Consider the following 25522-nt stretch of genomic DNA (forward strand, 5'->3'; position numbering starts at 1 on the left):
AGCCACTTGAGGGTATCAATCAATGAATAGGATACTATAACAGCCGAAAGTATAAAAATGAGAACAACAATTTATGGTCTTACCAGTAGTTATGTGAGGGACTTTCAAGACTTAAGGAAGTTTTAGACAGAAGCAGGTTTGTAGTGTCTCCTTGTTTCCAGTTGTTGTGCTAAGAAAAGCTAACTAGTGGCTGTAGCTTAGTAGGCTACTATTTAGTGAGGAGCTGTATTGACTGATTTAGTGGTATCGATCACAAGTAGCTATTTGAAGGTTTTGCCCTTGCTACATGGCTAACAACAGCATTAACAGCTGTTTGCTCACTAGTCCTGCCGCAAGAGTCTCAACCATTGTTGTATTTACAAGACGAGAGGTTATAATGCGCTCTCTGAGCAGTCCTACCTCTTCAGGGCAGCCTGGATATAGCAGATAGTAGACTGGGTTTAGCATGCTAACTTCGGTGGAAGAAGTGATAAATATAGTTTTTGCATTGCTTTCAATTGCTTGCCGACTGTCAGCATTTCTCTGCAAAAGACAAGTAAACAGTTGTTAATGCTAACCAGTGTCTCAGGTAGCAGTAGCAGAACTTCAGAGCTCTGAGCTCTGGGCTCCGTCCACAGTGTGCACATTATGCTGTCATCCCTCAGGGTCTGGAGATAGACCAGGGGACCCAGGTGTGTGTCAGCTCCTGCCAATTAATGACATTAATGAGAGTCTTAGTGGGACCAACGACAGAGTCTGCATTGCTTTGCATCAAGCAGATATGCACTGAATGTTAAATACACACTCAGCCAATAGCAGACCTGTCATTCAATAGACGGAGGGTACACATACATAAACATGCAAACGCACGCACGCACACACACACACACACACACACACACACACACACACACACACACACACACACACACACAAGGCACACAAACACAGACAGACCCACGGACTCTTGTAAGGTTGAAACAATCAATCAGAAATGCTTTCATGCTTCATGATATCTGTTTTGCTGTTTGTCATTTCACTAATATAATGGTACTGTGGTCATTTAGCCAGGGTTTTCATTGGAAGCCATTTGCAATCGATGTACATTGACTATTTATGGGAGCCTTGCGGGAATCAGTCGCTATGAGTGCCCCCACACCAGCTATTACTCCCAACAGCTAAACCACAGAGCCGCACTCATCCATCTAACAACATATTAGGTTGAAGCTGTGACTTTTTTTTCTTTCTTTTTTTCATTACATCACAGCTTGGATGTCGCTGGAAATGTCTATTAAAGTTCCAGCAGGTCTGTGATGGGGATTCTGATGCATTCAGCTCTGAGGTTCAGACTCTCCGTCTGTGGATCAATAACTAGATGGCTGATGCTTATTCACTGTCATACGCAGGGTCTGATGGACTGGTAATCACTCCGTAATAGGCAACCACCGTGCATTAAGAGAGACAGAAAAAAAGGAGACAACTGAGTGCATTCGCATGAGGTGCACCTCATGTGTGTTTGCATATATGGTTAAGCATCCATTGATAAAAGGACCCTAGTTTCTGCTCACAAGTTTGATGTCACATTCCCATACGGAGTCATCCACCCACGCACACTGTGGCTGCCGCACGTGACAGGCACACTAATACCGACAGGAGAAGAAGCGATTGAGAGTAGCTACTGTAAGGCCGACAGAGAGCGAGAGGGAGAGAGAGATAAAATGGTCTTTTGTTAATCTCTTTGAGAAATAATTCCTTTTGATTAAATGAAGTTAGGAGTTTGGGGAGGGTGATGTGAAGGTATGGGCGGGAATCACAGTAGGGTGGGGGAGGTGAATTTGGGATTTAACCCAAAATCCCTTTGATAATAACGTGAGAGAGGCTGGTGATAATTTTTATGAATTTTTACACTACAGCAGCTTATCGCTTTAAAGGATAATTCTGGTGTATTACAGCATCAGTCTCATTTTTATTGTTTCTTTCATCATCATTGTTTCTACTGAGTGTTACAACCCTGCAAATGTAGGCTACATTATACATTGTGATCAGATGGTCAGACATGCCTTAAAAACCAACAGTTCCTTGAGACAATGCAAACCACAACTCAAGTGTTGCTATAAGTCCTCTGTGATCAGGAAAACTTATAATAACTTATATAATTTCTAACCTTTTTCACTTCCAAATAAGTTTGCTAATCTGGGGATTTGATTAAAACCTGTGTTATCATGTGAACATTTGTTCTTTTGGCCTTAAAAGCACACTACTCTTCTTTTCTTTTTTTAGCAACATTGATAACTTTCCATAATTTAGCAATTAACCTGTGGTGCACGGTGTCACTATGGACCAGCTGCTACACTTCATTGTGTTCACCAGCTAGTGGCTAACTGTATCTGTCTGCTGTTTGGTGCCCAGCACCTTTTATCACGATAAACAGCTGTCTGCTGCAGCTGAAAACAATGCTGATGAGGTGAGAGTGAACCAAAACAGTAAAGTTAATGAAATATTGATTGTGTGAAGCTGGAATCAGGACGTGTGTAGCCTAGCATAGCAAGGAGATGAAAAGCAACAGTAAACAACTATCCTGATTTTGTTCAAAGAATGACATCAAATAACAACTCTATAGGTAACTAACTGACACAATCTACATAAACAGGAGTGTAGTGGTTAGACGCCACTTAGCGCAGTCAGTGACAGTGTGCAGCATCTTTGATTCTTACACATAGCTCTGTGCATGCACACAAAACTGCTTTCATGGAAGTAGGCTACACAACACCTACATGTTTCATACATGCATGTTAATTCTATTATTCAGTACCTGCCTGCTGGCGCAGACCCTTTTTTGCTTATACATAATCAGCATAATGCTAGTAGTTTGTCTCTGGGTTTTGTTGTCGGATGTCTCACCCACACACTCACACAGACACACAAACACAGACACACACATGAAAAGTAATGTTGTGCAAAATGAAAGGCATTGTTCAATAAAGATCTCATTCTCAGATTATGACAAACTCTGCTGGAGCATTTTGCCCAGCATGTAACAGGATATTGCACACATGTACACACACACGCGCGTATATAGGCTACATTTGTACAGAAGGTCGGCGAGGCAGAGTCGTCGCAGATCAGAACGATGTTATCGAGTTTAGCTGACATTTATACCACCTCTCCCTCACTCCCTTTTTCACTGATCTCCATTTCTCTCTCCCTTTGTGTCTTTTATCTCGCAGTAGTTTTTGTTTACCACCATCAGTGTGCTTCTCCTTTTCTCTCTGTCTTTCCATCTTCTCCTGCTTCTCCGTCATTATCAGATTAGATCTGTCTCCCTTCTCCTCCACTGGGCATCAATTCAATTTTGTTGTTGAGTCTCACATCCTCTCTTCCTTATTACTCAGCATTCAACTTCTCACCTATTCACCCTTCTCCAGTTGTACTTTACCACTCGCCTGCATTTCTCCTCTTCTAAAAACCCTCACGCTATGTTTTTCCCCTTTTATCTTTTCCCCTTTTCACACAGTGTTTCTCTGCTATAGTCCTCTCTTACTTCTTTCCTCTCTGCCCTCCTGTTTTGGATGTTTCTCTCCTCTTCCTCCTCTCTTCACTGTCTCTACTAATCTGTCAGGGGACAGCCCAACCCAGTTGTTCTCAGTGTGAAACAAGGGGAAAAAATCAATACAGTGCAATTCATCAGTAATCATCACAGAGATCACAAATATCTCTTTTATTCGCTTTCATCAAATAAAATAATTTGAGTTCCTGTTAAGTACAGACAGTAATTAGATAATTATTGTCTGTAAATAGAAACGTGTGTTTCAAAGGTTTGTGCACTCATGTCACTCCAGCGTTACAGTGAAAAGTGACAGGATAAAGAGCCGGGAGCTGACATGAGAAATGTTTGATTTGAAGTGAGAACATTGCAGTTTTGTGTTGTGCTTAGTCAGCCGAGTCACTCTGACACTCCCTGGGTTTGTTGCTTTCATTTTTAATCCAGCAAACTGGAAAAGTTAAAATCCCTACCAGAAAAGCAAAACGAATGCAAACTCAAATGGAAACGTGTTATCGTAGCTTTGATATTCATCAGTTTACTGTACAGTTAAGATTAAATCAGTGGAGCACAAATTAGCAGACTCCCAGAATCCTCCTGATCCTATTACAGTGAGATATTTGCTGTTAAAATACCCAAATGTTTGAGTTTCATCTCTCATGTTCTAACATTTTTTCTGAATGGTCTCTGATTGCTAAGTTTGTGACAGGTTTGATGTTCCCTGTCATTTGTGCCCTTTCATTTCACAGAAGACATTTTGTCATATTACGGAACAAAGAGCACAGGTGTAAAATAAATGAATGATGGTTGAGATCATTTTACCTGTTTCAGTTTCAGGGTCTTTGTGTTTTTAATGCTGACTCACTCTCACACTGTCATGGCTGACTGGGCCACGTGAAGAGAACAGAGTCGATGTTTATGTTAGTCGTAACACTGGTGCTTTTCCTACAAAATGTCTGCTGTGGAAAAGGCCAATGAAATCAAGAATCCCCCAAAATCTAAACAAAATGCAAAACATTATCCCTGACATAACATTGCATTGTCTTTAATGCTTTGCTTATGAGCGTTACAAAAGATTTTTAGATTTGTTCACTGCTGTGACATGAATGGACTCCAGTCCATTCAGTACCACATGAAGAGTATTATAGCCTGTAGTCATGTGGAGATTACTGTCAGCTGAAAAGAAATCCTGATTTCATGGTTAAAATGTCCTGTCAAATAAGACCTGGTTGTTTACGGTTATAAAAAAAAAAAATGATGCTAGTATATTAAAATTAAGCCAAATTAGGTTTCATTTGTTTGCCATTGTTTTGTAATTGACACATTAAAGATGTTAAACCGAAAGCATACAGTATTTACTATATTGCAAGGAAAAGGCTAAAAGTAAAAGGCAGAAATAAGACCTCCTGATAATGTCTTGGCAAAAATCTTTAATTCCCAAGTGCTTGTTCATGTGGTTATTGGTGTGCCATGTAAGGTATTTCTGGTTCTGCTGTGCAATTTGCATAAAAGCCCAAGAGTGGACTGCAAGTGGTCATCAGAGCCTGTTTGTTCTGGCTCTGTGAAAAAGTTTTTTCTGAGAGCAGTCAGGAATAAATAATTTCAGCTTTTATGAGAAGTTTTCTCCTACAAGTTTACGATCTGCTTCTGCTCAGGTCAGAGTTGTGCAGTAAACAATCTTAAGAACACATTCTTTTTGTGATACATTTTAGGTTTTTTGTTTTGTTTTGTTTTTTTAAGACAACAATGAGTTGCACAGGATTGTATTCAGTTCATAATTTTATTAAAGGACAACTGCTACAGTTTCAAGAAAGTTGTGTGAAGTTGAAACTAGCTAATACATTGCCACAAGTGATATCACTCCTGGACTTGGATTTGATGATATGTCAGCTTCCTGTATCTTCTTATCTTATGTATGTATCTTGTAGCTTCTTCATATTACTCCTTAAAGGTAGAGTCAGTAGGTATGGATGTTGCAGTTTGCAAACACAACATTCAAATTGGGCCCCTCCTCTCAGGCTCAACTGTGCATGTCCCCTGCCCCTGACACCATGTTCAACTGCTGTTCACATTGAACCCTTCTCCACTTCGGCTTTCAACGTTCTGGTTTGAATATTTGTTACTACCACCAACATAAGAGACTGGACGCTGTCAAGCTGGGAGAAATGGTGAACACACCTACCAGTGAAGAAAAGGAAATTAAGTGCTGGAGCGTTGGGCCTGACGGCATCCAGTCGCTATCTTGGTGGTAGTTTTTATACAAGCCCACAGCGCCATACGGCCAACTTTACCTACACTCTGTCATTGGCTGGGGAAAACACACCATCTCTCTGCCCAGAAATGTCCCAACTAGTACACCAAAACATCAAAATACAGGCGGAGGGGTCTGCAGACGCACCACCACACATAGATGATGATTAATCAGGATTTCTTTTGTATAAGTCTGTATTTTTTTTTTTTTTTAGGAAAATCCTACAGACTCTACCTTTAAAGTGATGGTTTGGGTAGGTACTAATTAACGGCACATTACCTGCAGTAGATTCAGGTTGGTGCCTTCACAGTTTGGAAAAGCACCCTGGAGCTCCCAGAAGTCCCTATATTCCACTGTAGTGAGTTTGACTTGTAATGCTGTCTTATTTCCCTGGAGAGTGAGTAGGGAGTAAAGAGTGAATGGGTGATTTTGGACACAACCATAAACTTCAGGATGAGGGAACCTGAACCAGGTTTTGGGACTCATTCCTGCAGCACTCAATTAAGACTGGATTAACTTGAATAGTGCTTCCATGGTAACAATACCATATTCTGCTGAACTGTGACAAATCATTTAGCATTACACATACCTTAGGGGTCCATTTGAGATATTTCTTGCATGCATAATACTTAGGCAAAGACAATTACCATCTTTACAGAAATCTTATGGCAAAAAACTTTTTTTTTATGCCCCAGGCACCGGCATCGTCAGATCGTCAGAGCTGAGCACTGAATAAGAGTAAAAGAGATGGAAAGCACAATGCGATCAGGGCTTCGCTTGCAACATCAACATAATTCTTGCTTGAATTGACAATCGTAATGATTGGATTGACTGCCCAATCTGTGCAACTGCACGCCATTAGTCTGAGTTAACTTTGCACCCAACAGACTGGAATTGGTCATGAATAATGGAAACTGAGGATTGAAATATCATTGGGTAAGCCAATGATGAATCAAAAAAAATTACCCTAAAGACAGTAGTTATCATGAATCACACTCTAAGTGGCCTTTTGGCAAATCACAAGGACAAATGATTCATAGGGCCAAAACCAGGCTACATGTTTGCCCAAAGCTTCAGAGGTGAATGGAATATAACGTATTATTTCAGCAGCTTTGCACTTTATCTTTCATGTGTTTCACGTAGCATCCAGGGACGTTAATGCATGTGCACATTTGAAGTGCTGGTCTGTTGCATGACTCACTAATCTGCCAGCTCACCAGTGGCCTCTTTTTGCCTTCATACGTGCACACAGAGAAACTTTTTCAAACCTGACAATGGAAAACAAAGCACTCTCAAACAAAGGATTTCATTTCAGCTGATAAACTTGCAAGAAATCCAGACTTGAAAGGCAAAGATTGAATTGTTGTTGAAATTAATCAAATAGAAATTCTAAGAGAGTGTGTGAGAAAGGGATATTTCTCCAGTCCATTTGTGCACTTAAAGCATTAGTGAACTGTGTTATTCAGTTACTTTTGGAGGATTTTAGAGGCAATCATTGATCAAGAAGACACTGGCTTGGCACTCTTAGCCATTAAAATGCAGGCAAAATGGCTTCAGGAAAAAAAAGTGAGCGCTCGTCTTCCACACAGGGTTGTCTTCCCTCCTTTAAAGTGAGCCTGCAGTCCTGAGATGTGCAATGCTTGGTCATTTCATGACGACATGTTCTGCAGATTCTGCATAATGTACATCTGCCTCAGGAAATATAATGGAGGAGAAAATGAGAGTGACATAAACAACAGCGGCCGCCTCAGACTGTAGATGTGAAAGAACTGTTTTACCCTCTGATTTCCAAGAAATGTTAATTTATCAGCTGCCATTTGTGTCTCACTGGCCTCTGGACATCTTAGTGACAATCTGTCATTTGCTACGAGGAAGGGATAAATAAATGAATAAGGGATAAATAAATTCCCTGTCTCTAGACACAACTGGTGAAATCCTCTGTTCACTCTCTCACAGTCGCTGGTTTTAGACTTTCTCGTGGCAAACTAAGCAACACTGTTTGTGCACAAACCACAACAGTGAACCTCTCCTCATCTCTCACACTTTCCAACACTTCCTTTTCACTTCCACGACACCGTCTCTCCTCTTTCTGTTCTGTCTTGGCTGTGTGGAAACAGCCACAGGGGTGTTCCCTCAGAGCTGCAGCTCCAGTCAAGGAAAGTGTGTTATCCTCTCTGCATATTCACATATATCTGTGTGCGTGTGTGTGTGTGAGAGAGAGAGTGAGTGTTTGGCTCGCCCCAGTTATTTTCTGCCAGTTCCAGGGATTTCCACACTGTAGGACCCAGACATTTCCCATAGGTGTGACTTTGGTTGTAAAAGTATGCGTGCACACTCCTCAGTGTTCACTCTGTCACCCTCTCCATTGGTGATTGGGGCCGTCGGCCCGTCGACACTCCAGACGCAGTCTTTTCTCCTCTGACTTGAGGCTGATTTGCCTGCCCTGCATCCACCTTTTTTTTATTTTCAAGTGCTTCTGACAAGCCCGTCTGGATGCATGTGCATGTGTATGCATGCATTTGTGTACAAAATCTCCCAGCATGCTCCCTGCCAGAGTCTGGCCAGCGCTACGTCTGGTTCCGTGATGAGAGACATCTGCAATCAGGGACTTAACACGATTACAAAGCTACGACAGCCCCAGGGACTGGAAGAGGTTGAGGCACGGTTGGATGGATAGATGGATGGATGGATGGATGGATGGCTGTGGGGGGAAGATAGAGGGGTGACAAACTCCTCCAGCGAGTTCCGGCTGTAGCGGCGGCAGCAAAGGTGGAGAGTGTCCTGTCAGACCTCACACCTTCACCTGTGAAGAGACCTCAAACTATCTTTGGCACTGTCATTTTCACACATCTCTCCTTTACTCTGTCCCTCTTTGTATCCCTCCTTTCCTGCTGGCCTGCTGTTTTGCTTTTTCCCTCCGAGTTTGCCCTCCTTCTGTCCTGTCTGCTTTCTCTCCACTTTCCTCGTCCCTTGCCCTCTGCCCTGCGATGCCACGTTTTGTTAAAATTAAGAAAATAACAGAGGGCACTATTTTTTTTTCTCTGTGATCTTATTCATGTTTCCCTATGGGCTTGTTCTTTGTGTCTGAGTTTGTTTAGCTTTGATGTTCCCTGACCTTACTTGCTGTTTCCCTCTTTATACAGTTGATGGGGCGTTTCTCTCTCACACACACGCACATTGAAACACACACATAGACAATCCCATCTTTCCCTCTTCCCAACACCCCCTCTCCTGCGCCCTCTTTCCCTCCCTCTGTCCTGGTCATGCAGGGGCAGTGGCACTCACTCACTCTCATTGACAGATTACTTTCCTAATGGAATTTAATTATTTATCCCTTCCTCATGGCGATTTAGCCAGGAAAAGACCGACAGCAGGAGCGCGAGGGAGGACAGGACAGGAGGGGAGGGCGGAGGGAAGAGGAAGGGAGAGGCGCTCATTTCCTCCAGTGGCAAGAAACTGGATCACCTCCGTTTTGATTTGGAGAGATGTCATTCAGAGAAAGAGAAGGAAGGGGAGTGAGGGATGTTAGAAGGAGGAAAAAACTGCGAGGTAGACGGAGACAGAGGCAGGGCTGATGGAGCGACTCTATCTCACACACACACACACACACACACACTCAGGGAGAAATGAATGAACGATTTGCAGACAAAAAGCGATGTCCTGAAAATGTGAATGAATATACATGAAGTTTAATCGCCCTACTCAACAAACACTCACACGCACACATACAGATTTGTATTTTGCCTCTTACTGTATAGGAGGACATTGCACTGAGCTGCATTGGTTCCCTGGAGACTTATCCCAGCCTCTACCATAACTATACATGCTGCACTTCTGAACCCAACTCTCATTTAAAGTGAAAAACTAGTTTTAGTCCTGAATTTCAATAGTTTACCTTCTGGCAACCAGCTTTTTGTCCTCAAACAGGAGGTATGTCCCATAATGTGACAGTGAGAACAGATTTTTGTCCACAAACTGCGAGCACATATACACTCCCACACACATAAACCTGTACACGTCTCTGCAGAGAACATGAGTGTTCGACAACCTGTGTTTCCTCTCTGTAGCTCTTCACTGGCTGTCACACACACCTCTCCCTCTTTCCTCCCGTATCTCCTTTTTTCTTTCGTCTTGCCTCGTCTCTAGCTGCTTCTCTACCGTTTTGACTCTCTCTCTCCTCACCTCTTTCTCTCTCTCTCTCTCTTTCTCTGTTTCTCTCTCTCTCGCTGGGGATCCTAATTAAGCTTGGCTGCTCTTTGATGTTGTCGCCTTGGCAACAGTCACCATGATGAGGCTGGGTCTGCACACTCTCTCAAACTCACTCAGGCATACACAAATACACACAAGTACAGTACACACACACACACACACACACAGAAATCATTAAAGACTACAGCCAGCGTTTGACCCTTGGTTCAATTGATAGCTTACACAATGACTCAGGCATGTGTGCAGGCCACATACTGTTTCTGTGTGTGTGTATGTACACATGTTGGTTGCATGTGTACATGTTACAACAGCAACACAGGGGAAACATACATCCTGCTGAGCTACATATATAGATAACGATGAACTATGTGCAGTGTGTGTCCGTAGGTGATTGAGGGAGTTGGGTCCACTCCATCATGATGGTGACGGTTTGGCCACGACCCTGAGTGGCCGGCTACCATGCTCACTTTGACCCGTTACTGTATTTGTTATGTTTTCCTAAATAAATGTTTGTGTGGGGCTAAAAGCCCTAGAGATGAATCATGTGGTAAAGAGCAATTGTTAGTGCTGCTGCCTGTTACTGGAGGCAGTACAGCATCTGGTAAACTTGGCTGTTTTAGCCTACAGCAGGGAGTTCCTTATTTCTCTGTCTGTGCCCCGGCCTTTCTTTATAGTCGGTGTTTTCAGCTTCCCTCTCTCTTCCACTTTCCACTTTTTTTTTGTTCAGGTCCTGTGCTGATATGGTTTTCAAAATGAAAGCGTACATGGCCACATTACACTACAAGGTTACAACTAGTTTTCAATACACACCAACTCTGCTGTGTAATTTCTCCTGATTTCTGTGTTTTGTTTACCGATACATCTCCAGAAAAATCCAGAAACAAGTTCTCAGTGCTAGAAACTTTCTTTTTTCTTTGCAGTGTCCTCCTTTCCCTGTTAGATCCCCGCTCCTATCTTTATCTCTTCATTTCCTCTCCTCTTCATCCATCTTTTTCCACCGCCTTCTCACCCTCTCATCAACCCCACCTCCAACCCCCGCCCCCCACCCCTTGTTCCCCCTGTCGGCACAGTCTGGAGGAGGGCCACTGTAATGAAACCTGCTCTTACCACTTCCTTATAACAGAGGCTTTGGCGACAATATCAAGAGTAACCACAGCAATTACAAACTACAAAATGTCAACATACAAAGGGGTAAAACTGCAATTAAAGTAACATTGTTAGGAGTGTTTACTTGAGCCTGACAGTGATACTGATGTTGTGTTTTCTTTTAGATAAAACATATTGTGACTGTCGTTATTAGGGTTTATTTTACTCAAGAGCATCAGCTTCTGATGACTTGGCATCTGTGGTTTAATTTTAGCAAGACAAGAGTTGTAGGTTAGATGAAAATGAGCCAAAGTACTGTAAGGACTCTGAATGGATAACTGATTAGATGGATGGTGTTTTTCATCTCAGAAAAGAGACATTTACTCTAAATTGCCTCTGGTTCCTTTAATCATCAGATCAGTCAGCTGTACTGATGAGTGGACTGTGCCAGCAGTGGATCGTGATGAGAACTTAGCGCAGCGCTGCTTTGAAACAAGTGTAACTCCTCTTAACTCTCTCTCTCATGTCCTTCCTGTCACCGCAGCTGTTTGTCATCGACAACGGAGCGGACGACTGGCGCATCGCCATGACGATGGAGAGGGTTCTGCTGATCGCGCTGGAGCTGCTGGTGTCTGCGGTGCATCCAGTGCCCGGGGACTTTAAGTTTCAGTGGCGGGCGCGGCTGGCCTTCTCGTACGCGCCGTCGCAGGCTGAGGCCGACCTGGACATGGTGCTGAGCGTCCCGATGTTCCTGCGCCTTTACCTCATCGCCAGAGTCATGCTTCTGCACAGTAAACTCTTCACCGACGCCTCCTCCAGGAGTATAGGTGCCCTAAATAAGGTCAGCAGGCTTTTGTGCTCGCAGGTGTATGTCTGTGCAGTATACATCCAAGAGTGTGGCTGTAAAAGGTTTAGCAGGGAAGATGTGAGGCAGTTGTAAGGTCAAGAGCTCTCTCCTCTGAATTAAATCTGTGTCCATGCTGTCCCTTTCATCCCTGCCCTCTATCTCTCTAACTATCTCAAGTCTTTCCTAGCTCTCCAGCCTCCTAGTATCCCTGTTCCTTTTCATCTACCAGTTCAAATACCCTTCCTCCCCCTTTTGTTATCACCCTGCATAGAGACTTAGATGTAAGCTATGGTGGATCTTTCATAATACAATATGAGATGGGAGCATGAAATGGGAACAAGATATTGCATACGGCTCAAATGGGGCATGAAAACAAAGGACTAGAATGAGATTGCGATATGAGTGCGGAGAGACATGTACAAGCCATGCAGTAAATGATTGGTGCCAGTTTTGTAATGACTTATAACGAGAAACACTGCCGTAAAATCAGGAAGTGGAGATGCAGCGTGTGTTGGAAATATGTAAACGACGAGGAGCAAGGACAGCAGGAGAGATGGGGTAGATTTGAGTAATTTAGCGGTTTGGGAGCGTATGTGCAACGACACTATTCTGACCCTCAGGCTACAGTGACGGAGAGAGGAGGTGAAGTTGCCATTGAAGTGCAGCTATGACATGACAACTCAATTATCAGCTGCTTAACCCTTCCAGGGCTAAACCGCTGCTCTCAGATGATCCATTTGCCTGAAGTTGTCGGTCGGCCTCTTATTGAGAAATGAAACACACATTAAACAAAAAACTTCACTAAAACAGGCCAATTACTTTACGACAGTGTAGAACTTGACCTGAGTCAGAGGGCGAGCCCCAATCTGGACTCCAATTACAGTGGAGATTCTCTGAGAGCGGTCACTATCAGAAGCTACTCTGAAGACTAATTAGTGAAACATCAAGTGTGCGTGTGGGAAACGGCGAGCTGCACAACATTTACCCTTTAAAAATTTCTATTACAGTGGGATTTTTTTACTTTTCTGTACTGAGTATGTCTTTGTGTGTTTATGTAAATGTATTTCAGGTGCATTTTAACACACGGTTTGTAATGAAAACCCTCATGACTATCTGCCCCGGGACGGTGCTGCTGGTCTTCAGCATCTCTCTGTGGATCATTGCTGCCTGGACCGTACGAGTGTGTGAGAGGTCAGTAACAAAGCTGATCCATTTGGTTTTGTGTGTGTATTTTGTGTGCATACGTGCGTGTGCTACAGATACAGTGTTGGGCTGTGATTGGATGACGATTTCAACCGAGCAATTAAATTCAATTGGCAGGGAATATAATCTGGGACATGTGCAACATAATCCGTCATTAGACTTCAGTTTATGAGGCTTTACACCAGTTGTACACTTTATTTGATCCAAGTGATGGAGTTGTTACTTTGCTGGTCCATTTCATCTGACTAAAGAAATGAAGAATAATATCAGTGTAACAGTGAATACTTTACCCTCCTTACCTCACATCCTCCTATGAATAGTCTATTTGTCAGCAGCTGAGCATTGCCCTTCTACTGATGATAACATAATATAACATAGCTTTAATCACACTTAAGTGGGTCCATATTATACTTATAGTTAAATACTTATCTGCTGTAACCATATGGCTGTGTTTTTTTATCAGCCAAGGCAGATGCTCAAAATGAAATAGTGCACTGACAGATCTTTTTCCCTGTTACTGAGGAAGACTGTAATACAGTAAACCAAGTACCAAGAAAGGCTAATAAACAGATATAATGAGTTACGTAACTTTCATCAGCAGCGAGTGAAAAGTAAATACGTGACCATCCCCTTTGATGTCTGTAAATGCTTTTGGAGACAATCAAGGAAATATGGGGGAAATGTCTAATAAGCTTGGTTGAATGCATCATTGCCTGGCTGCTGGGAAGCCGTTGTTGGGTCCACATTCGGTTTTAATTGACATTTCCTCTGCAAACCAAATTAACAAAGGGAAAAAAACACACATAAAATTCAATTAAAGCGCTTCAAACAAGGTGCAAATTTGAGAATTTGGAGAGCGTGTCCCCTCAGACAGGAGAGCAGCTCAGAGCAAATATGTCTATCACTAACATCTATGTAGGGCTAAAATTTGTCTGTTTTGTTTGTCTGTTGAATTCGGTTTGTTTTTTTTGTTTTTTTGAGAAAACAACTTTATTTCAAATCTGCACCAGGTTTGGTTGCTATGGTAACAGTGTTGTGCGTAGGGCAGAAATGATGGAGGCAAGAGCTGCAGTTATGTGTTATGTTCTGTGTCATGCAAAATTGCACGACACGTTTATAAGGTCTGACACCCACATTTGCAGACAGGACCAGTGGGCCCGTTATGTTTTTTTTATTGTTATTATTCTTCTTCATATCTTTTACTATCGACTGACTTTATCTTCTGAACATGTTTGCCTTTAGGTATCATGATGCCCAGGATGTGACCAGTAACTTCCTGGGAGCCATGTGGCTTATCTCCATCACTTTTTTGTCCATCGGCTATGGAGACATGGTTCCCCACACCTACTGTGGCAAAGGAGTCTGTCTGCTCACAGGAATCATGGTCAGTACCCTTCCTCCCTCTCTGTCATCTTTTCTCTATCGTTCCCTCCCCGTGGCGTTGTCCTTGCCTCGTTCAAAGGTCAGCAGATTAGAGAGCATGCTGTCATTCGTGAGAGAAATTCTGCCATTTGTGAAATTTGGGCAATCCTCTCTGAATTAGCCTGCATCTGTGCTTCTGTGTGTTTTGGGTGTGTAGGCGTGCAAACAAGAGCACATTAGTGGTTTTGTGATTGTGTGTGTGTGTGTGTGTGTGTGTGTGTGTGTGTGTGTGTGTGTGTGTGTGTGTGTGTGTGTGTGTGTGTGTGTGTGTGTGTGTGTGTGTGTGTGTGTGTGTGTGTGTGTGTGTGTGTGTGTGTTTGTCTATGCGTGTTATTCCTTTGTCTGTCCTCATTGCATAATGAAGGTCCCACCTTTCAGTGTGCCATGTCCTCCCACTCTTACAGTTTCTCTCTTTTTCCTCTCTGTCCTTCATTGTCTTTCTCTACCACTATCTACTTATCTCTCTTTCTGTCTCTCTTTCTATTTATCCCTCTTTTTCTCTTTTTTTCCTCTCTGTCCGTCTCTCCTTCCCCGAGGCCATGTGTTTATTTCTATTTTCTATCTACCCTCCATCTGTTAGCATCAGTGTTTAAGCTGCCGACTGCTCCTCTATTTGCTTCACTTCCCAGGTGTTCCTCCCTCCTCAAACTGTTTCGTCTTCGCTTTTGTCTTTGTCACTTTCTGTCACCACTTTGACATCAGTCTTTCTTCATCTTCATCCCTCTCGCTTCAAGCTTCTTTTTGTTTAAAGCACACGTCTTTGAGAATTTGGTGGACTCATTTAGTGAAACAAATGTAGACACTCCCCATCTTTTCCCATGCTATCATTTTAATACCACTCTGAATGATTGGGGGCAATTAGTCTTTTCAAATGCAAGAAATTAGACTTTTTAATAGCACTACTGCTAAATGTCAAGTAATCCTAAATTAAATTTGCTAATAAGTATGCTGGCTTTTGTTGAAGGTCACAAAAGAAAAAACACGACTCAAAAATAACATGTTACCTGGGAATGCTTAACTCATAGGACACTGTGTGCCACATGTTTTATGTTGCCAAAGGGGAGAGAACAGTGAGTAATGGAGGACAAGTGTGCAGATAAAAAGCTGAAATTACTACAGAGTGGGTGCTCACCTGAGCTTTGGATGTTGCAGGGGGTCTTTTTTCTTTTTTCTTTTTTTTTTTTTCTTTTTTTTTTTTTTTACAAATTACATAATTATATTACTTTCCTGAATTACAGACTTGTGCAATGCTCACAAAAGCACCACATTATCAATTTGTCAAAGTGGCATTCATTCACGAAAGAGAGGGAGCCTTTGAATTTTTCATTACATGAATAATGGCAGGAATGCATTTTTTGTCCTTTTTATGTTTTAAATACAGAGGTAGTCATTGCTCATAAGCTTTGAGCCACAGAAGGAATTTCAGTTTCAGAGCTGAGCTTTTAAAATAAATGAAAAATAAAGGTAGTGTGTGCATACAAAGAAAGAGCAGCTCCGCACTTACAGATCCAAAGCACTAAAACTGTTGCAATTTAAGATGTTATAATGTGACCACTGGCTGTGTGATTGTAAAAGCAGAATTTCTGAAGTCTGTTAGTCTGTTCAAAAAAATAAGACATGGGCTGGTAAAAAAAAAAAAAAGCATTTGTATTATCAATAATCTCCTGTATTACATTCACACAGAGTCAAGCAGCACTAACCATGGCTCAATACTGAAGTCAGATTATTCATGACTGCTGGATGTTGGACTAGTTACTTATAACTTCCCCTAAAACTCCCAAAACCTAGCCTACACGTGTTTTCTTTCATCTTCACCGTGTCTGTCCAGCCTCTCTGCATCTGCCAGCTCACCTACTTTCTCAACTGTATTAGTGTGAATAAATGCACACTTTCACAAAGACACACACATAAACCCCCAATTTTCCGAGTGAATCATCCAATCAAGTGTTTAGAGTGCAACTCCTATTGAAATGTTAACACAGACACACACACAAAGACACAAAACAGGGGGTGGATACACGGTCGTCCCAAGCCCACTGCTACAGACTGCATCCTCCACACAAACGCTGACAGAGAGCTTGACATACACTCTAAGTATGACTCCCACACACGCTCTCCTCCCCTGTCACACACACAAACACACTCTCTCTGGACTCTTCAGAGTGTTCAGAGTGGTTTATTTTCGTTGATCATCAGAGAAGGAGCTGCAGGTATAAAGGTGAGGCTCGTACGGGAGGGAGAGTAAGCACATCAGGTCGTGGGAAAGTGGCTGGACGTGAAGTAAAAAGAAGATTTTTAAAAAGGGGAGAGGGGTACAGGGGTGACAGGCCGAGGGCACACAACAGGATATGATTTTTTTTTCTTTGTTGAGAAATCCTGTAATTAGGTTTCTATAGGAGAAATTCTCCCTGTTGTTACTATGACAACACATGAAGGCCAACTGTGTTGGATTATACCACTGCCCCGAGGCTACCTGGGGGTGTGCCAGGTGTTTGTGTGTATGTGCGTGCTTTCATGTGTCTGTGTGGGTAGGTAGATTGTGGTGGGGTAGACTTCAATGTTTAAATACACAGAGGTTGCATGTTGTCTAATATAAACCACATCATATGTTGCAATTCATGTGTGTGCATATGTGTATTTGCATACTTATATCTTCATTCATGCATTTTGTTATGAATGGTAACAGCGACTACTTAGCAGTTATAATTGGTATATAAACATGTAATCAGTGGTTGATAACACAATACAATATGGTTGCACACATATATAATCATTGATTAATGTAGTTGTCAACAGCCAAAACAACCCCTATAAGTGGAGCCTGCTGTATAAACAGATGACAGTATGGTAAAGAATTGCTGCTATGATCATATAAAATATGTTTTTTTGGAGAAGTGTGAATTGTTGGAAAATACTCCCTTAAGTTGCCATTGCTGTATATCTATGTGCAGCTATTGTTATTTATATGTTATGGACTGTTTATAAATGCTAAATGAGGGGTTTAAAGTTACCTTGCGGATCACTTGTCGGGTTTAAAGAAATGCAGAGTAGCTTCCATTTCAAACCTTTTTATGCTCTTTGTGCCTGTAAGTGCTTGTTTTGTGCACACTAATTGAGCAGAGGAATGTTTTTTATGCAGAACATCTTCCCTTGCTTCTCCTTTACATATTCTTGCTTACCTGGTTGAAAACTGTTTTCCTCCCTGCTCTTTTGCATGAGGATAAGAGTTTTTTAGCGGTGTGCGGATATAACACAGAATCACAGATATAGGTGATTCCCCCTCTTTCCGACAGCTAGGTAGATGGCTGCGCTGAAGTGGAGGGAGCGAGGGAAACACCCAGGCGTATGAAACAAATCACAGCAGCACAGCCATCATCAGCCGTGTCACTTTGTGGAAGCCCTGCAGGAATCAAATGGAGGCAGGCGGATACACAAACAAACTCTCAAACGCACACACATGCGTAATCACACAATCCCTGGCACATGTGTGTACATACACACACAAAGCCTACCTTGACAAACCTATCAGCACCCTGCTGTTTCTGACCGAAGAGGACAATTTTGAACACACACGCACACACAGCTAGGCACATGCACGAGGCACCGCACATGTTGTTGCTGTTGTGTAGCAGTTCACAGAGGTCTCCTCTCCCTAAAGTACAAACATGTATGAATGTTCGAAGGGTTTACCATCGGCTCTCATCATATTTTATTCATAGTTTTTGAATAAACACAAATAGAGTGGTGAGTGTATAGATGTGGGCACTAATGCCTGTTTGTGCGTTACATTTTACTGAACCCAGCCAAAGTTATTTTTGGCAAACCTGTCTTATCGTTCAAGAGTGTGCGCGATGAAGTCTTGGCTATTTCCTACATGCTTCAAAATGTTGCATGCTCCTTCGCTCTCGCTCTCGCTCTCTTAACTCACAGTGTTTCTCTCCTTATATCTTTCCCTTTGCTCTCCCACTGTGAGTTGCACGAACTCACAAGCAGGAAGAGCACTCATACATTTTCATTAAACACTCTTAATTCATTACTTATCAGATATGTGACCTCATTAACATTGCCTTCTCCTCCATCTCCTTCTCCTCCCGTTCCAGGCGCACACACACCCTCGACTCCCGCACTCATCCCTCCCTCCACGTTTCCTTCATTCCCCATTTATATTTACTCATAGCTCTTCCCTCTCTTTATCTTTTCTTCTCTTCCTCCTTTTTTTCTTTTCCTCTCGGTGCCTGCCCCTTCAGAGGAACCTGTGAGCGCTCAACAGCCCCATTGAAAACAGCGTCTAATCTGAAAGTTAATTAAGTCTGCCTTCCTCCCCATGTTCCTGCTCCTCTTCTCCTCTCAAGCATGTCTTTCTGGTTGAGAGACTACTGTCACTCTCTCCCAAATGAATTTGCCATATGTCTCATGTGGGTCAAGCTGAAAGCAGATGATACAGCCGGTCTGTGTTTAACACTTTTACACCAACTGCAGGCCTCAAACCTCCGATGACATGAGGAAGACTGACACCGCGTAATTAAAGGAAATTAGGTAGTGTCAATCTTTGGTCTGTTTTTGTATCTATAAGGGGAATAATCTTCAGCTACATATAGAGGCAATATAGAAGGGATCTCACACCAGATGGATTGGAAGTGAAAATAGACTTGGCTCGCCTCTTAACACGAGGAAATGTGGCTCTGGAACGGAGCTATCCCTCCTAATCCTCTCCTCTCTCCCTTCCACTTCTCCTTCTGTCGCGCGGCTCCCTTCCTCATATTTGTCCTCGCTCCCTTCAATCATCTGGGCTAATTCCGCGGCCAAAAGCCACCGATTTACCAATTCCTCCTCTGTACTGACTGACTCAGTGCTCTCTTCTCTCGTCTTCTTCCCTCTCCCTCCCTCCCTCCCTCCCTCCTTCTCTCAGGGTGCTGGCTGTACGGCTCTGGTGGTTGCCGTGGTAGCCAGGAAGCTGGAGCTGACCAAGGCCGAGAAACACGTACACAACTTCATGATGGACACGCAACTCACCAAGCGGGTGTGTAGGTTTGTGTGGTGTCGGTGGTGTGAATGAGTGTGTACTTGTAGAAATAAACCAACCATATACTTTGTAGAAGAAAGTGCTGCATCTGGGCCTCCAACAGAGCTGTCATTTGATAAAGTACAGTTTTTCCATCTGAGCGCCCTTTTACATCACATTTTAGGATTTCTTTGTGGTTGGAGATGAGGTGGTTTAGAGACCAGCTAAATGTCTTGTCCTTTCACTTCCCCTCCCCAACTACCACATCACAGTGTCACCCAGTTTTGTTGTGACAGAGTGATATGTTATTTGAGTGAGTGAAGGCAATAAAAGGTCATCTCTTTCTCGCTCTCCCTGGTCTTGTTCCCTCATTTACAGTCTCCCTCTTTCTTTCTGTCTCCAGTCCTTTTCCTCCCGCTTGGCCATCCCTCCTCTCTCCCACCTCCCCTCCTCTCTGACATTTGTCTCTTTTACAGTAAATCCCTTTCTCTCTCTCTTTCTGTCACCTTCTCTCCTCTTCTTCTTTTTCCCCTCCTTCTTTTCTTCGCCACGTCCCCTTCTCCTTCCCTCCATCTCTCTCTCTCACTCCCTCCCTCCTCCAGTTCTTTTCAATTTTTCATACAGTTGAAAGACCCAAGTTTTAAAAATAGCTCCCATATCAAATATGTAGGGTACATTATGGCAGCAGGATATCTGGGTGACTGAACGGGGTTGGGTGATCAATAATTTCAGTGTTGATAAAGTATCGACAGAGGAGCCAGATCACTCTGTCTCTATTGGAGCCATGCTCTCACCTCATCTTCCTGCAAACCCCAGCTAGGTCAGCAGGGTGTGTTTTCACAAGGCATAACGCCTCTGACCATATGTGTGCATGTGGGTTTTTCAGTTTGCATTTCCATATGCATCAATCTGGGATTCGGCTGACCATCGAAACCTGTTGTTCCCAGTGTTTCTGTCTGAAATACAAACCAATTCAAATAGATATTATTTAACACTATCAATACCAAAGTAATAAAAAAATTTTGTATGAGATATAATGATCTTTGAATTCTTATTTCTTAAGCCATATTTGCAATATGGGTCTGTAATGGTGTCCATTGACCACTGTGTTCCAAACTGAAATATCTCAGCAACAACTTTTACTAGAAACAAGTGTTACCTTGCTACAGATTCAGCTGATTACTTTTTTTCATATTAGTTAACTGGATATTTTGTAAAAATTAAAATTTACTGCCATCATAGATGGTTATTGTGACTGTAAATACACTTAATATTCCAGCCCCACACTAACTTTATTTTACTGTTAAATAAACGTATTTATACGTATATTACAAATCCAATCAGCTTTTTTATTTAATTTTTCAAACCTTGCCATTGACCCTGTGGGAATCACTGGGATGCTAGAAATCCACATCATGCCCTTTAAACATTTATTATATCGCTTTACAGTAAGTCATTAAATATACAATATGTATCTATAGATGAGACTGATGCTCTTTAAATGCTATGAACCCTTGAATAGAGGAAAAAGTTCATACCATACATTTTTTCCATGAATTTGTTCCCCAATTTATGAAAACACAATCCTATCACTGACAGCCATCAAGTAAGGTAAGTGCCATTCAGCACTTTCATTCAACACCGTGCTGCTTGGTGACATTTCCTTCAAAGGGTCTCTGGTTTATGCAGAGGTAATTGTCTCCTGCCCTCTATTACTGAATGAGACCAATGGTTGAAGCCGTTGTATGTACATTGATTTACATGGCTGGGGCCATTCTCTGCCATATCATCGTAACAAAAGAATACAATCACTCAAGGCTTTATAATGAATAATGCAACGACAGACTCTATCTACATCCTGCCATCATCATATGTGCGCGCATGCACACGAAGAGACAGAAAACCACACACACACACAAACACTGATTTTCCACTTCAGTGAAATGGTGTTTCCTTCCCTTTGAAGAAGAATGTCATTTAAATGCCAATCAGTGAAGCTGTTAGCCAGTGGACTGTGTTTCTAGTATCTTATCTTATCTTTTGTGTTAAAAAAAAGAGCAAAAGAGGTGAGTGTTGTTGTCCACAGGCACCTACACAATGCAGGGCTCGACCATAAATCTGCACGTAAACTAACTTCTAAAGTGTGCAGCAGTATAAACTTTTCCTCAGTCATCCCTGTACCACACTGATTATTTGTAGTCCAAACATGTGTGGTAATTTGACACTGCTTGACACATACTTCAACATACTTCAAAATGTTATCATTTGAGTCTTCTCCACTTTCATCCTTAGATCACATTTTCAGACACATCTGACAAGACTGAAGTCCTGAAATCCTAAAATCCTGAATCCCTGAGTGGTGCAGACCTAATAACCTTATCAGCGTCGGATGATGCGCTTTAAAGACATCGTTTCAAAGTTCAGTGCCCAGGGTTAATTTTCATGCAGAGTTCACTGAAGTGCAGTGTTCCTCTCGCTTTGATAGGATTAACACGGATGTTAATTAAATAACAGTTAACATAGCCCCTATAAGTCAACCATGTGTGTGAGGTTTAATTGCTCATGTTTGATGCCAGCGCGTGTTGTCTTGATGCAGTGTTAGAGGTGTGTTTAAAAAAAGAAGGCTGGCACTCTGGTTGCAGTTTACTGTGGCTCCATGCAGAGTTACTGGTTAATTCAGAGCACTGCTGGAAGTCCATCTGGCCAGAATATTGGGCCACACATTCACTGAGCACTCTCAGCACTGAAAAAGCAGGACATGCTTACTGTAGGCGCAAAGTCAGTGCAGTGTAGTGGTGTCTCCTTCCTTTTGATGGCACTGCGATGTCAATTAAACGCCTCTCATTGAAGCAGTAAGCCCGTTGACTGCGAATATGCCCGTTTTTGAGGTCAGTGCTTTTATTTCAAGTGTTTTAAATTGTGTCACAAGAGTTGAAAACATCAGGTCGTCCTATAAATTTGCACTCTGAATGCGTATTCTGCCGCCACGCTCGGCCATTGGTTAATTCTGAGCACTTTCAGAAGTCCCTGTGGCATATTCAGAGCTGCGCCCTCTCTGATTATTCAGAGTGCACTCTGGGCTCTGGCCAAGGAGGAGGTGCTGCAATGCCTTCCAATATTTACACCACCAGCCAAATGGGAGCAATCTAACCCCCGAAGATTTCTCCTCAGCTAGCTTTCACTCCACACAGTAAAAATAACTCCTCTTCTGAAAGCCTTTTAATTCACACACTGGAACCCGATGGATCCTTATTAGTGTAGACGTATTGTGACGGTGACAAAAATTAATTTGACACACAATGGCTGCATTTACACATGTCTCAGATGTTTTTCACTTGTTACCAATTGAACCAGAGTGTACTCTTCCCCTTAATGGAGCAGTGTCTGAATTCAGGAGGATTCTCCATGGTGTGCTGTGGGTGTTGTGTAGCGAATACCCTTATTCAGGAGACAAAATATGTATAAAAGCACCAGTGGAAGCCGATTATTATTTAAATTCTAAGAAATGTTCAGTGAATCCTCATTAATGTGTTTGATCCTTGAGTGAAACCCTCAGCTTTTTCTATAGACATTAGTACGGTGATTTTCTTTTTCTTGTGTTTGTGTCCTTTTATGGATATGTGACCATGTCTGTGTGTGTCTGTGCGTGTGTGTCATACTTGCCTCTTCCCTTTTGGCACCATGCCATAACAGGTAAGGCTGCGCGAAGCCATGACACATGGTTGAGGTGAGAGGTTGTTGCCAAGGTAATTGGCCTGTTTGTTTGTGTTTTCTGCTCTTCTAGAAAGCACCATTGTATCTCTAGCACCACAGAGCATAATTACTAATTGCATACACAGGTCGTTAGGCTGGGAGGGTCAGGCGCCTCGGCTTATCCTCTGATGTTAGATAAACATCCACCCCTGTGAAAAACGAAGCAAAAATAATCCATGCTTCTTTTTTTAGATTAATTTTCAGATTAACATTTCAGACATCGTCCTTATTTTGTAACCTATGATGTCAACATTTATATACTGTATGTTTATTCATTTGAAAAGGAAGTTTAATGCATTGCTGTCATAATTAGTCGTAGTATCTAAGGTCTGTAATGACCTGTTAAAATATTTCTGTTTGTACTGATTGATTTGTTCTCAACAATATGTCATCAACTGCTCAACATGCTGAGATGTGGAAACCCCTTGTCCTAACAGATTTCACATGTACCTGCCATAAGGTGTGCATGTAGGGGAGCAGCCAGAACAGCTCTTTGACCCAAACCAGCCATATGGCACCAACATGGTTGCACAAGTACAGGCCATATGGTACAGGGATGGTTGCTGCTGCTGTCGTTTGGTTTCTCGTGGAGTATTCTTAGCAGTCCATGTAGAGGCTTTTATTTCTGTTAATGGAGTTCGCCATCCTTGCCTCAGTTTCTACACGAACTCCCGGGAGGAAAGTGGAAGTAAAATAAAGAGTGTGGTGCAGGGGAATTAACTGTAAAATACAAACAGTCTGGTTTCATCGCTCCGTGTTATTTACATGTGAAGCACTTTGGAGGATTTAAATGAAGGGTGAAGCTCGAGCGTCGTCTAATTAGATGGCCTGGAGAGGTGTAACAAGCTCACTGTGCACAGCTGGACAGATGTTGGAAGTTTGTGTGAAACCTTACACTAGTGAGCCGGCCTGACAGACACAACATGCCATCATCCATCATGTTTTCCTCACCCTGCAGTGATTAATCAATGGATAAATAGGATTTGACATATCAATTTACCAATGGGCCTGTAGATATGAAGGGTATTAAATGTGCTCTTCAGTAACCTGGCCCGTGATTAAAACTGGAGAAACTGTGTTTTGTTCAGACATAATCCAGACAAATTAACTCTGTACTCACCGTCACTGCTTCCAAATATCCTGTCCAACAGTGTCTAAAGTTGTGGTTATAAGTTGCGCACTTATCTTTAAAAAAAAGAAATTCAACACTACCATCAAGATATTAACAGTGATGTTGACGTTAGTGCTGAAGGCCCGCTGACAACATGTCATGATTGCGATGCCTCTTTAGGTTCTTCGCAGCTCTGTCAGTGTCTGTCTTTGCTACATGGATGGGAGTTTCTTAATCCTGTTGATACACACTGGAGGATGAGCCTCAGAGGGACATGGGATAGTACAGTAGGGCTTACATACTACAACCTTAGATTTACTTCTAAATCACATTTACCATGGCCTGGGAATGAAACTTGAATATCTTTATGAGTTTATTCACATGAGATTTACATATGATATTTGAGTACCTCATCAGATCACTGTATAAAGGTAAGAATTAATAACATTTGTGATGCTGAGCTGTCATTAAGATTGACTGCAAGTTTGCTGCTGTGACTCAAGCTCCTAGACGGGGCTTACAGTATATATTACCTACATCATGTCAGATGAGCTCTTTTTGGTTTGACTTCCTCTGTGTCATTGAAAACACATCTGCAAGACCCAGGGCCTCCTACTCTCTTCATCTGTAGCCAACAGTGTGTGTATGTCTGCATGTGTGTATGTGTAGGCGTGTATGTGTGTGTTAGTAGTCCTTGACTGCGGTGGATGGGTGCTGATTAGCCAAGCTGCTGGGGTCTTTTGTGCTCCTCAGACGGGGGTATAATTGTTCTTTGTTCAGTGCTCAGCATCTCTTTGAAGTCTCTCATTCAATTTATGTCCTTAGAGATTCTCTCTCCCTTCTCCCCTTCTATGGTATCCACCCGCGCGTTTTGCGCTGGGTGTCAGACCCCTGTGTTGTAATTACATAGCTACCTATGGAGATATACAGTGCATGAAACATACAAGAGCAGATACGGATATAAGTGAATGTAGAAGGATCCTGATCATCGTCCACAAAAATGAATCTGAAGCCTACACTGACATTGAGAATGTGTATTTTATTAAATCACAGCGATCTCATATTTAGATGGCACAAACTAAAAGCATCTGAAGCCAATTTCTGACCACTGAAATAGA

General features: G+C 42.4%; 1 protein-coding gene across 1 annotated transcript in view; it reads left to right on the forward strand.

Annotated features, from left to right (window-relative positions):
- kcnn3 (potassium intermediate/small conductance calcium-activated channel, subfamily N, member 3) overlaps positions 1–25522 on the forward strand; it is a gene marked incomplete at both ends in the record, with an annotated part of 39621 nt that overhangs the window by 10482 nt on the left and 3617 nt on the right. Inside the window, 4 exons of the mRNA XM_083989198.1 lie at positions 11611–11907; positions 12983–13104; positions 14359–14500; positions 19448–19558. Of these exons, the coding sequence (XP_083845324.1) occupies positions 11611–11907; positions 12983–13104; positions 14359–14500; positions 19448–19558 (672 nt within the window). The remainder of the gene's footprint in view (positions 1–11610; positions 11908–12982; positions 13105–14358; positions 14501–19447; positions 19559–25522) is intronic.

Source organism: Trachurus trachurus (genome assembly GCF_905171665.1).
Source record: "Trachurus trachurus genome assembly, chromosome: 16".
NCBI classification, from domain to species: domain Eukaryota; kingdom Metazoa; phylum Chordata; class Actinopteri; order Carangiformes; family Carangidae; genus Trachurus; species Trachurus trachurus.